The sequence below is a fragment of the Aplysia californica genome, unplaced genomic scaffold (assembly GCF_000002075.1).
Source record: "Aplysia californica isolate F4 #8 unplaced genomic scaffold, AplCal3.0 scaffold00105, whole genome shotgun sequence".
Lineage (NCBI taxonomy): Eukaryota > Metazoa > Mollusca > Gastropoda > Aplysiida > Aplysiidae > Aplysia > Aplysia californica.
In genome coordinates this window covers 241,008-255,417 of record NW_004797375.1, presented here as the reverse complement: position 1 = coordinate 255,417, position 14,410 = coordinate 241,008, and the positions used below count along the sequence as shown (strand labels likewise).

The window sequence follows — 14,410 nt, the reverse complement described above, 5'->3', positions numbered from 1 at the left end:
AGAGAGAGAGAGAGAGAGAGAGAGAGACGGAGGGGTTGGGAGGGGGTAACGTATATGAAAAGGATTTAGTAGAAGAAAATCCACGCTGTTACAAACTTTTTAAATGTAAGTCTGAGTTTCAAGATATTGATTGAAGTCACTGAAATAGGGATAAAAACGAACTTGGTCGGCACGAAACAAGAAATACTGCTACGGCATACTAAAAAACAAAAAGAAAGTGAGAAGCTTAGCCCTGCCCCCTGTACGCTACCTAAAGACTTACTTTCCACGCACACACTCAAAGTCTCGACGTGCACTCGCCATGTAAAAATATGAAACCCGTTTGCTGGCAATTGATGCCTCACCTATGACGCTGTCCCATTCAGATGAAGTCTAGAACCAGATACTGTACACTGCATTAAACTTACAGCCACACCCACATTGAACAGATTTAGCGCACAACAATTTCAAATCATATTCAAACATTTTTCTCTTCAGTCCAATCCCCTTAGTTCTCAGAACACTGTTCTAATTTCTTTGTGGGGCACTATGTCGAATGCTGTTCTTTCTCCTTTTTTCTTGGTGGATATCATGCATTTAAAGACATAAAACGTATAAAACTAATCAAATAGCATGTAACGTAACAAAGGTAACCACAGTTGATGAAACACACATCAAATATTAGATAACATGGCAACTTCAAAGGAAACAAGATGGCCGCAATCTAGTTTTCATAAATGTGCTAATCCGAAAAACACTTGAAACCGTCCTATTGAAATCACTAAAATCAAATCGTTTCACAGGGAGAAAACGAAATTTGCGCTCTTAAGACCTTATGCAGTTGCGAGTTACTAAAAAGAAACAAAGGGAAAAAACACTGGGACACTCATCACTGTCTTCTGCTAGTTCCCACATCAATAGTGTCTGAAAGGCGTCTGAAGATAGTTCATGCATTTTCAGAGTCATGAGGGAGGGGGGACAATGACAGTCATTCAGTTACTGCAGGCAATTCTTCCTCTGCATTTCTAAAATGTTGTAAACGTGATATATGTTTTGGTGCAGGTGCAATGTGCTGTACTGCATCCAGTCAAACAACTACAACTGACCAGATTGAGAATTTCATCAGGAGCTGGCAGTTGAGCATCAAGTCCAAGAGCAGGGCGGAGTGTTGACTGATGTAACTGCCATCCATACTCAACAAGATCCAGCTCCGGAGGAGATGGCTCCCCTGCCACTTGCCACAGCACAGCCTGAAAGTAGTGAAAGTGCACTCGTTTGAGGTGAGCCTGAAAATTTGCCAGCGTCGGAGAAAGGCTGCTCAGTTTCGGGTGAATATATCTCTTTTCAGCATTCCTCTTCCTGAAAATGCTGGCTTGAACTGTGTTGAGATTGGCCCCTGACTCGTCCCCATAGAGCAGATTAGTGAACTGAAGGCATGACTCCGAGATTTCCTGGAAAGGTACAGACATCTTCCCAAATTTATGTTCATCGGAGAATACTTCAAGTTTCTTGGGGACTGTCATCTTTCCAATTCCAGGAAAGGTAGAAACTGTGTCACAATCACTCAGGGTATCAGCTGCCAGCAGATTAGGCAGTATGGTTACACATTGTCTGATGACGTCGTTGACACTTATGATTTTATGTGTGGATACGCACGACTATACGCAGAGTCATATTTTGGGACATTCCTTCGGTCCTCGTGTAGAGATGATGGTCCACAATGGCAGCTCCTTCATGATACAGAGGGTCTTGCTGAAGTCCAGATCCCACGTGTACAGGATGTGGATCTGGCCCAGTGATGACAACATCTGTTCCTGGTGGAGTTTGCATGCTGCAAAGACAATGTACAATCATAATTTGTGTTGGTTGCTTGCTACTTTTAGCATGGCACTTGGCTGTGGCTCGGGTGACTCTTCAGTCAGGCTGTACACACGACTTCAGACGGGATTTTCGACAGCACGACTTTATGCTCAGTCTGTAGTATCGTTCAAAGACCACATATGCTACTGATGCTGACTGAACTCGTCGCAAAATGGTTTCAACTGTGGTTGTGATGAAAGCCGAGACTTTGGCTGACGCTACAGGCCAAGGTACTGTCCACAAAACCGCACAACAATCCAAGATGAAAACAGTGCATGTTTGTGGAATAACTGCTGACTATACACTTAACATTGTGGCGAGTCATTGCTGCTGGCAGTGTAGAATCCAATTTGGAGTCTGTGGCTGCAAGGAGCGATAGCAAATTTGGGCAGCACTTATTCATGACAAATCCCCTAAGCAGACGAATTGGCTACGTATGGCAGTTGGGCTTTGCACATTCTGCTTTGATCACGCTAACCAAGCATGATATGGCTCGTTCATTGCAGTCTTCTTTATCATCCACTATACGCATCTGGGCTGAAGCCGTGCTTCTGAAGACGAGGATGGAAGCCACACCTGGAGAGGACATAATCGGCAATTCTGGATGTAGCTTCTCAGATACATGGTTCAGGAGTGTACGTCGCGATTTGTCCTTCCCTCCAAGTTCAATATCATAGCGTTCATGAACTTAAACACTATTTCACATGCGTGATATGTTTGATCTGTTCTCCTCAACCAGCATACTGAAGGTATTGTCATGTATTGTAGGAGAGCTAGTTGATTGCGTTGGATTGTTTGTGTAGAACCCGGAGTAGCTGTCTCTGTGATACCTAGCGTCTGCAGCATGCCGATTCCTTCACGAAAATTAAACGAACTAGTACTGCCCCTAAGACGTTTGGGTTCATCTTCAGAAAGCTCCCCAGTCTGTCTCTTTTGTAAAAGTCGCTGAATATGGTCTTTGGAACAATATGTGCCCGCTCATACAGTTCTTGTGACACAGTATAAACTCTTGTTTGTTTGTTTAGTATAAGGTTTTACGGCGCTCGCAACTGCATAAGGTCATATGAGCGCGCGGGACACACCTAATACTTTTTCGTTGGTAGGAAATTTTTGAATTTTGCCCGGGTGGCGGCCGAAGCCTACTCTTATCGATTTTAGACCACCAAGGGATCTTTAACGTGCGCAACTTGCACACGGGCCCTCCGAGATTTTTCGCCCTTGTCCGAGAAGGCTAGGTGTAGATCTTTCCTTCCAGAAGATCAGGGGTGTGGTAGAAAGACAGCAGTTAGGAGGAGCCAAGGAGTAGCAGTAGAAAGGCTGCAGAAAGAGTCAGGAGCCCAGAGGAGAGGGCAAAGGAGGTGAGGGGGTGGGGCAGAAAGTGGAATTGAAAGCAGACAATAGAACATTGTATAAACTCTGTATCTTCTGGAAGTTTCTGACTGAGTTTATCATCTCGTTTCCGGCTTACTTCCTCAAAACCACTAATCCGTCTCCATGTCTAAGAGAGAGAGAGAGAGAGAGAGAGAGAGAGAGAGAGAGAGAGAGAGAGAGAGAGAGAGAGAGAGAGAGAGAGAGAGAGAGAGAGAGAGAGAGAGAGAGAGAGAGAGATAATAAGTTTTTTCTTTGTGGATTTTATGCTAAACAAATTCCTTATGAATGAATTATATCTGTTCCAAGGGACAACCTTCAAGTAAAAAGTTTGTGCGAGATATTTTGAAAGAAAGTTGTACAGTTTTTAGAAAAAAAGTTGTACAGGTTTTAGGGGGGATCACCCTGTATATATAATATGTAATTAAAGTATATAATATATATATATAATATACGTGAGTGTGTGTATGTATGTATGTGTGTGTGTGTGTCTGTCTGTGTGTGTGTGTGTGTGTGTGTGTGTGTGTGTGTGTGTGTGTGTGTGTGTGTGTGTGTGTGTGTGTGTGTGTGTGTGATATTATCAATATTAGTATTATTTTTTTCGTTATTGCTATTATCAATAATATACATGTATTATTATAACTATGATTATAAACTTTCCTTTGTCTGTCTACAGTCTTCGGGACTCCCTGGCTCACCTTCTCTCTATCACAAATGGCGTAGTGCACTACTTACTGTGATTCGCAATACCTCCTTGTGACATCATGAAGAAACGTCTAGTTCAAGCCACTGGTCTGGCTATGCTGGCAAGTGTGGTCACTTTCTGTTTGCTCAACGGTTAGTATCTATGTTTTAGTTTTTGTTGCTGTCATTGTCATCACCACATTGCAATCATCATCATCATCATCATCATCATCATCATCATCATCATCATCATCATCATCATCATCATCATCATCATCATCATCATCCTCATCATCATCATCATCATCATCATTATCATCAGCATCCTGCAAGGCAGTGTCAGCAACAGCAGAGGCGTCGTTAAATTATAAACATCCTTCGTTATTGTCATAGTAGAAAAGGAGTGGGGGCGAAGAGTCTTAAGTAAATTATGGTCAGCCAATAGCCAGTAACACAAATTAAAAAATGTTGCATTATATTAAAATACCTCGACGTTTTACCTAGGAGGCTTTTTCGAAAACAAATGAGAGTAAAACTATAGTGCGGTCAAAAATTTGTTGCACAACGTAGGACCTATCCTGAAATATCTCTTGGACGCGTGAATTAATGACACCCATACTTTGCACAGCATTTTGTATCGACGTGTCTTAATAGTCTGGCAGATTTAAGAAATCGCAAGGAAATAAAAGCAAAAGAAACACAATGAAATGCAGTTGATAGAGAAAATCATCGTATCTAAAGTACTCAAAATGTACATTAATGTACGAATGGGAAAGTTTTTTCATTTTCAATGAAAACACGAACATATACGTGTGGCGTTCTAGCCTAGTGGTAAAGGCGTCAGACTTTTTTTGACTAGTTGTAAAACATTTTTACCAGGGTTCAAACCTGTGTGTCTCCTTTTTTGTTTTGCGGTATTTTTTCTGTTTTTTTAATTTCAATTTTTTTTCAGCTTTTTTCTTTTTTCTTTTTTTTGGGGGGAGGTTTTTTTTTCTATTTTATTTTTCGCCTCTGGCTTCAGTACATGGATATGATTGACATTTTGAAACGCTTCCTTAAGAGCCGAAGGTTCAGGTGACTGGTGGTTACATTTGCAATCCTTGCAAGACATGCTCCCCTTCCTTGCTGCTGCCGGGCACTCACAGTACACCAAGTCGGTCTATATCTACCTTCAGAAGATGAGACAGCTTGAAGAACAGCACCCTTCAGTTTTCAATGCTTTCTCGTGTGGCTTTCACGTTCTGGGTCGAAGTGATCGCTTCTGGGCTGGACTGAGTACTGATCTCGTGATTGAGCAAGTCTTATTAATGAAAAACCCAAAGTCTGCAGGAGGACTGACGCATGGTAGAGGCATGGGGGATACACAGAGAACACGGCTCATGTCCATGCCAGCTTGTGCTGATATATGCTATGAAATGCAGCGGGTTACTGGTACAGAATTAAATACAAGTCAACAAGATATTGAAGTCAGTGATGCCAGACAAACGAGAAATGATAAAGAGATGAGACTGCTCCTTAGTTTCCTAAAAGACCGCAACCCCTTTGCCAGTGATCAGACATTACGGAATATATGCACAGGGGTGACAGCTCATTCCACAGTTAATGCCGACTCTGCAAAAGATGTTGGCAAGGTAATTTTGCAGACCATGCTGGGTAAACCTGTGAAGGACTCCACCTTGAAAAGAAAAGACCAAGTTGTTAGCATGGACACCAAAATCACTGCCAAAATGGAGGGTGAAAACATACAAAGTCAATCCTCAACTTCTCTTTCAGCGGATGATTACAGCAGCAAACGTTGACGATTATTATCTCCCATCTTTGTTGAAGTATGAACTGACGACTCCACCACCATCTCTCTTTGAACCATCAGGATTGATGAGAGAGGCACACAAATCCAAGCTGGCTGATTCAATGAGAGACCTCTTCAAAGATGATCCACCATCGAAAGATGAGTACATCGAGATGGTGACCATATTGGACGGGGGTTCAAGTCTTCACAAAATTCCATGGAGGAAGAAAGAGCCCGTTTCCGTAATTTGTAATAGGTATGCTGAATATGTTAACAGGAAATATGCTAAGCCCATCGTGGTGTTTGATGAGTATGAGTCTGGCCCATCAGTGAAAGATGCCGCTTTCCTCAGGCGTTCTGCAGGTGTTGTCGGACCAGCTATTGTCTTCACCAAAGAAATGCCATTGACCTCAAGCAAGAAACACTTCCTTTCAAATCCAAGGAAAAAACAAGAGTTCGTTCACCTCCTTAGAGGCAATCTGATGGCTCTTGGTTGCCACTGTCTTCACGCTGCTGGAGATGCCGACACCCTCATAGTAAAAACTGCCATGGAGTATGCAGCAACCCACCCTGTAGCTGTCATTGGAGAAAATACAGACTTGCTTGTGCTCCTTTGTCACCATGCACAGCTCAGTAGCAGGCTTATTATCTTCAGATCAGACAGAAAAGCTGGTGACAATCACAAAAGTTTAAACATCCAGAACCTGCAGGAGAAACTAGGCGAAAAAACGTGTTATTTTCTTCATGCTGTCAAAGGCTGTGATTTAACTTCGAGACTTTTTGGGCTGGGAAAAATGGTTCCAATGAGAAATTGACAGATGCTCATTTTCGAAAGCGAGCTCATATTTTTTGCAAAGCAGGAAAGACTCAGAAAGACATCAGTGATGCTGAAGAAAGAGCTTTAGTCAGTCTCTACAATGGCACTGCTGCAGACACCCTTTGCCAACTGCGTTACAAAAAGTTCTATGTAAAGGTTGCATCATGTGCCACATCCGTCCAAATCCAATGCTTGCCGCCAACCAGTACTGCAGCCAAGTACCACAGTCTTCGGGTGTATCTTCAAGTGCAGGTATTATTCAAGACACAATGGGGATGGCAGCTGCACGATGATCACTTAGAGCCATGCACGACAGATATGCCACCTGCCCCACATTCTCTGTTGAAGGTGACTAAGTGCAGCTGTAGAACAAATTGTAAGTCCACAAATTGCACGAGTCGTCGCCACGGACTGGAATGCTCCATTTCCTGTGGAGGTTGCATGGGTTTGTCCAGCACAAATTGCCCATCACTTACTGAGGAAGATGATACCAGTCTCCTGGAGTTTCTTGCCGGGCTTGATACTCTTGAAATACCGAACATGATGAACGTGCACGATCTACTGTTGTGAAATTCCATTTGGTGTGTTTGTGTTCCTATTTGACCTCCAAGCTTTTTCAATAGTACATATTCAAACAGCATTTTTGTCGAGCTTTCAAACGAGGTGCAACATGACTATGTTCTAAAAGATATTTTTTATAAAGTTGACCCCGATGACGTCATGAGCTAAAAAATAGCATTTCCCATTAATGCGTGAATGTACATTTTTGATATGTTGAAAGTGACCTAATTCTATGTACATCCCAATACTTTTTGTTTCTTTTGCAATTGTTTCCTTTCTTCCAGTATGTTTGTCGTTCCTCTCCTACACTATAACTGAATCAAATTTTCCCACAACAATTGAGTTTAGATTTTTAAAAATTCTTTATAAATTTATAGGAAGTGCTATAAATCTCCGTCACGCGTGAAATGGGGTTGTACACAGCATTTCCCACCTCTCACTCACATTTTGCCTACGCATTTTGGCCTACGTCACAGCTTACAAAAGACACTTTTCAGTGGTAGAACCTATCACCATAGAGGTTATTATAACCTGTTTGCCCGACACTAAAAATTGTATTTTATAGTGAACACTTTTTGGCTTCTTAAGGACTGGTGGGGCACCTGAGGTCTATTTTGGCTATTACAAGGCCTAGAGTGCCCATATTTGCTGTGGGACATCGTGTGTTATTTGGGATTTTAAATTAGTAGTTCAAAAAGTATAGTGTGAATTGGTTGCTATGGAAACAGCGGCCATATTGGATTTTGTATACCTTTTTCAATCCCATTTTATTCCCTTATTTATCAACCGATTTACTTCTAATTTGGCATGCCAACAGTAAATATGTAGCTCTTAAATTTGGCTTGTTGAATTTTTTATATATGCTTCAGTTTTTATTTTATGACACTTACAATTGGGATGTTGCAAAAAAAGTGAAAACAAGGAAAAATGCATGCTTACTAAGCCCATAAATCAAAAACTACCCCATTAATAAAAAAATTCAGCAAGCCAAAATTTAGAACTAGGTGTTGTTGGTATCCTGTGAAAGTTACATTGAAATTGAACCATAAACAGAGCAGAAAAATGGAATAATGTATGAAAAAATAGAATTGTGAGAAAACAGCTGATACAGGTAAGAAAAGGCTAGAAAACATGTGCTTTCGCAGAAAAACCTGACAACAAAACACAACTTTAGGGTGTAGCAAGGCATACATACGTTTCTGGATATTGTTCAGGATATGTCCAGGTACTAAAATATGTAATAAACCCAATTTGCAAAATTTGACCCCACGACCCGATTTATAGGTGCCCCACCAGCCCTTAAAAATGTTTTCAATAGCATAATATTGCGATTAGAAATAAATGACAGACTTATTTTTACAAGCTACATTGTCCAAGCTGAAAGGTTTTTATAATCTTTAGAAACCACCCACTGGGATTTTTAAATAGTCTTTATTAATAAGGAATTTTCTAAAATACAGCTGACAGATGTCTACAAATATGTCGATCCATTAAGACAAATTGATACTAATTGTGCAAAAGCTGGAGAGTTTTTATATATGCTAGATGATTTACGAAATATTTGACAATGAGTTGCGCTACCAATTTCTGACCATCATTTTTGCAGGGCCGTACCAGTCCATCCCCTAAAAGATAAAGACATATTAAAAGGGTGTAAACAGTTATGTTTATAGAACCCCAAAAAAGCGTGTCGGATTTACATGACATTCGAAAAGAGGAGAGGAAAAAGGAGAATAGAGAAAAATGGAGGCGGGATGGGATTTTTTTTTGGGGGGGACATTATATTAACTTTAGGAGGTCAATGAAACACACGTATGGCAAGTAAATAGAGCTAATGTTTGGTACACACCTCGCTGTTCTCTGTTAGAACAGGCCGGGAGTGACAGGAGGTGTATTATTCTGAAAGGGTGCGTGTGTGTGTGTGTGTGTGGCTATGGGGGGCTGGGGAAGAGAAGGAAGATTAATTATTATTAAGTTGTTACATTCTTCTTCTTCTTCTTCTTCTTCTTCTTCACGAGATTGCAAAAAAACAACAACAAAAAAACAACAAGGTTTTAATTATGATTCGGCCAAAAATCGAACTCGCACCTCCCTGATCTCGCTTTGGTGTCCTGATCACTACGTACCGAGTGATATTATATATATATATATATAATATATATATATATATATATATATATATATATATATATATATATATATATATATGTATATAATATTTTTATATATATGTATATATTATATAATAGATATTTATATTTGTGTATAATATATAAATATACTATTACAATACGTGTGTATATATTGTTATCATTATCATTATTATGATTTTATAATTCATTATAATAATGAAGGTGATTATTATAATTATAGTAATAATAATAGTAGTAGTAGTAGTAGTAGTAGTAGTAGTAGTAGTAGTAGTAGTAGTAGTAGCTGTTTTGGTAGCAATAGTTGTAGTAGTAGTAGCAGCAGTAGCAGCAGCAGCAGCAGCAGCGCTGCTGCTGCGAAAACGATAATGATGATGATAGGAAGAGCTTTTGAAAGGCAAATAATTAAACTCCAAAGCAGGTCCAAGAATTCTCAAAATTATTCTTGTCTTCCAGGGAATGACACATTGCTAGCAGCTGATTAAGTGCTAAACAATTATGAGCGGACATGGTCTGTCGCTGGCTCTAGCCGGGTACAATTCCAATGCGGGTGAAGAGAAGAAAAGTTGTGTAAACTGCCCTTCCGAAAGCACAACGTGTTTTTACCGTGGGGTGCCTTTCTTTAGGATTAGGGAATCTCTCCTCTGTCCAGCTTTTTTTTATAGAGAGCTATAACAATAAGGTTTTTGAGTGCTTTCAGAATGTACCTGGAAGGCTCTTATATAATATAATGACTTATGATCTTTTTATGGTTTTTATCATTCCGTCTTTTCCACCTCAAATTAATGACCTTTAAGAGTCACCACATGTGCCTTTTTTGGGTAAACAAGTCAGCTGACTCGGCCCAGTTTCATGTCTAGTCGTTAAACTCATTTTCTTACTGGTCCATGGCCCCACTTTCACCATGGGCGTGTGGGAGGGGGGGGGGGGCTGTCGTGGTCTATAGATTAGGGTATTTGCCTCTCCTTCAATAGGTCCCGAGTTTGAATCCGGATAGCCAAGGAAAGTTTTCTTCTCTAAAATGTTCTCCTTTCACCTCCTTTCTTGATCTCTAGCAATGTTCTATTGTCTGTTTTAGCAACACTTTCTGACTCCACCCCCTCATCTCCTTCTCCCCGTCCTCTAGGCTCCTGACTCCTTTTGCTGCCTTTTTGCTGCTACTACCTGGCTCCTTCTTGATGCTGTCTTTGAGTCACACCCCTGATTTTATGGTCGGTAAGATCTAACACCTAACCTTCTAGTATGAGGACGAAAAATCTCGGAGGTCCAGTGTGCAATTTGTGAACGTTAAGATCCCTTGGTGGTCCAAAATGTTCTACCAACTGAAAATGTATGGTGTGTCCCGCGCGCTCATATTACCTTAAAGGGGGGGGGGGGGGGGGGGCTACACCCCCAAAATAAAAATTTGGCTAAAAATTTGAGTTGTAGGCATTTTTAGCATCCTCAGCCTCTCCTACAACTATTTCATGGCATAAGAACGCCCAAAAACCGTTTTTTTTACCCATACCGGGCATGTTTGTAACCGCCATTTCCTCATAAAGTCAGTATTTTATTTTTCTTTATTGGCCGCTTTCTCAAAATGCGACTTTTCTCTATACATTTTTGAATAACTCCACCATTTTTCATCTAATCTTCATGAAATTTTCACAGAATGAAGAAAAGAGGTAATACTAAATTTGTTTGTTGAATTTTTGATATATGGAATAGATTTTTGTTGGTGGTGTCTGGAGTGTGGATTTTCACGGATTTTTCGCAAACTTGAATGCTACCTCAGGAAAAAATTCATTAAAAATTTTCTAATTCGATTAAGAAAAAAACAACAGACAAATTTTTAGATCTAATGTTTGTGAACAGGCATGCATAAAAACAATCAATTTCCATTAGCGATAAGTGCGGTATTCATTACGTAATACATGTCAACAAAATCCAATATGGCGGCGTATCCATGGAAACGAAACGTTTTCCTCAAATTTGATTGCGGATTTTAAGACTCCTTACTATGCTTGTTATATGTGTGAAATTTGGTAAAATTCGGGCCAGAAATAAACGAGATAGCCTCCAGGTGTAGCCCCCCCCCCCCCCCCCCCCTTAAGCAGTTGCGAATGCCGTTAACACTTTTCTTTTTTAAAACGAAAAGAAAACTTCCACTGTCAGTCTAAACGGGTCAGAGAGGCTGCCCGACAATGACCTCTCCTACAAATGTGTCTAGTCATCATGTTGTCACGCTTTGCGAATCCTAGGCTCAAGAGACTCACCCTTGGTGAACAATGGGCAAACATCAAGAACACGTACAGTAGCTTATACTGGGGTTAACTTTACAGTGGCATCAACTGATCGAAAAGCAAAACAGTAAAAGTTGACAAAATTAGCATAAAAAATCAAACAAATTTTAAAGACCCCCCTCAAAAGAAAAGAAACAGTTCACCAAGAATACACCCATAGCCAAAAATTAGAAATAAGAAGACCAGAAAAAATAGTTTCTTAAAGGAATAATGAATAAAAGCAACATAGCTTAGACAGCTGATTCAAAACGTTATCAAAGACGCCACAGTTAAAATACAGAGAGAAGGGATTACATTATGTTCAAAATGGGTCTTTTCATTTTGTCTTCCGACAGGATACCTAAACGATCACAAAAATGTCCCGGCGACAAGCCCTCGTCACATTGGCCGTGTTCACCAATCGTCCGAGACAACACTATCAAGACTCACATTCCAACACCAAGCATTTAACCAAAGCAACACTGAAGTGGATTCTGACATCATAACAGAACAGAGCACAACCAAACACAGTACCCGACATCTTCTGCTGACGTTTGAGCCTTATGGCCGTCTGGGCAACGCCATGTTCCAGTACGCTGGCCTTTTAGGCATTGCCAAAATGAACAACAGGACTCCTTTTGTCCTTCCGGGCTCCGTGCTGACTAGAAATTTTAATTTGTCCAACGTGAAGAGTGTTGCTCATCTTGAAAGATGGCTACATTTAGGGGAGCCCAGATACGCCGCATATAACCCAGCTTTTAAAAATCTTCCTGAAGAAAATCTGGTTCTTCAGGCGTATCTTCAATCGTACAAATATTTCTATAACATTTCCAGTGAAATAAAGCGGGAATTCCACTTCCTGGATCGCACGGACAAAGCGGCGAGGAAGCTGGTTACGTCATCAATGCCTTCTGGGGGTGATTGGATTACCGTCGGTGTGCATGTCCGGAGGGGAGATAAACTGACTCGGAAGGAGTTGACGCTAGGCGAAGTGATACCGACTCGGTCCTACTTTCGCAAGGCCATGGATTGGATGAGAGACAAACATGGTCACGTAGTGTTTCTGGTCGCGACAGACGATACAGTGTGGACCAAAGCCAACGTTCTGGGTTCTGATGTTGTCCTTTTGCCTTTGGCTTCTGCAGACGTGAGCTCATTTGCCATTTACAGAAATAGACGATGTTTTCTTCTGGTTTCAGGAGGGGGATTGCAGTGGGGAGAATATTAGTGCCTGACAATTGTCGGAATAGCATGCGAATTGGAGTGTGTGTGTGTGGGGGGTTATACATGCGTTTGTATGGGTGTGAACATGTTTTGCTATTGAGTATATATCTGCTATGTGCATGACTGCGTACAAGCATAAAGGGGAATAAAATAATGAATGTGCATGGCATTGCACCCATTTGTGAGCTTATAACCTCATACATGTATACGTCTCTACATTTATCGATATGTAGGTACACTCTTCTTCTTCCTTCTCTTTCCTTCTTCTTCCTTCTTTTTCTTCTTCCTTCTTCTTCTTCCTTCTTCTTCTTTTTCTCTTCATTGAAAATGCAGCTCGTTATGTCTAATAGTTCAATCATATTTTCATATAAACCCCAAAATCCTCAAAGTTCAGTTTTGACTAAGAAATGTTTTCATTCGCAGGTGCATATGGCAGCTCTATCCAAGTGTAACCACGTCATAATGTCTGTGGGAACGTTTGGCTGGTGGGCTGGATATTTCTCCGACGGTGACGTCATCTACTTCAACACCACCATGAAGACGGGCTCTCCCAAATCACGAGGTTTTGCGCCCCAAGACTTTTTCCTGCCTTACTGGATTGGAATGGGAGACTAACCAATAACAATAATTACACTAACAGAAACAACAACAACAGTAACAACAACAACAACTACTACAACAACCACAACAACCACAACAACAACAACAGCAGCAACAGCAGCAGCAGCAGCAGCAGCAGCACTAGCAGCAGCAGCAAAAACAGCAACAACAGCAATAACAAAACATCAACAGTAGCATTCAAAACAGCACACACTTCACAAAATGAAAAAAACAAAAACAAAGCAACAAATACAATGCACTATGTATTATCTTTCTGTTTCCCTAACAGTTTATGCATTTGTCATTTTTATTAATGTGCGCACTTTGACCACCTTTAAGAGGCCTATTTTTTCAAACCGGCCTCCTACACATATTTCCAATCGGGGGCATAAAATTACACATTTGTCACTACCGCGATGATTCCCCTCGCCCAAAGAAAAAATATTAAATCATTAATATGATGGTACGGATGATGGCGATACTAATGCCAACAACGATAATGACTAGATCTATGATAATGTCGATGATAATGTCTAAAGTTTTAATTTTCACTTGGCTGTAGTCACACTTTTTTACATCAACCAGGGGTTGCTTACCACATTACCCTTTATATTAGTTGTATCCCCCCCCCCCCCAAAGCTCCTTCCTTTCTCCAGCTCAGGTGGCGACTTTGTTCTGAAAATAAGTCTATTTCGTTGGCTAATTTTTCAGAATTGATGCAACAAATGTGATTTTTGTTTTGATGTGCAGTTGGTGTCATTTTCATGTGCTTAAGAAACATTTTGTCTAAATTTTAAATCATAAATGTTTTTTAAAAAGGAAACAATCTTTAATTTTTAACTTTAAAGAAAAATGAAACAATTGTTCCCTCTCTCCTGCACAAATATTGTTTTCTTGGCCAAAAACACGTTGCCGAAGATTTACTAGTCTATATATTCAGGCTTTGGATTATGTGAAGGTTTTGCTGATTGAACTGATTCCAGCAATGACAGTAGTGTTGTCCAAAAGCTCCATTTATGTGCTCACATGGTAATGAATGAGAGAAAGTGAGTGAAAGTATGGGGGTGTATGTAAGATTATGCATGTGTATGTTTGTTAGTTTGCATGTGTGTTGGGG

General features: G+C 40.5%; 1 protein-coding gene across 6 annotated transcripts in view; it reads left to right on the top strand.

The window, feature by feature from the left end:
* Positions 1 to 14,410, top strand: part of LOC101848653 (galactoside alpha-(1,2)-fucosyltransferase 2) — a 55,234-nt gene that overhangs the window by 33,661 nt on the left and 7,163 nt on the right. For 4 of the 6 annotated variants that reach the window (XM_035969015.1, XM_005095493.3, XM_013080908.2 and 1 more), the window contains 3 exons: positions 3,884 to 4,044; positions 11,826 to 12,616; positions 13,117 to 13,332. In XM_035969015.1, the coding sequence (XP_035824908.1) occupies positions 3,972 to 4,044; positions 11,826 to 12,616; positions 13,117 to 13,308 (1,056 nt within the window). In that variant the 5' untranslated portion in view covers positions 3,884 to 3,971 and the 3' untranslated portion in view covers positions 13,309 to 13,332. Of the gene's footprint in view, positions 1 to 1,041; positions 1,260 to 3,883; positions 4,045 to 11,825; positions 12,617 to 13,116; positions 13,333 to 14,410 lie in introns of those variants that run through there. The other 2 variants (XM_013080910.2, XM_005095497.3) reach the window with 2 other exon arrangements.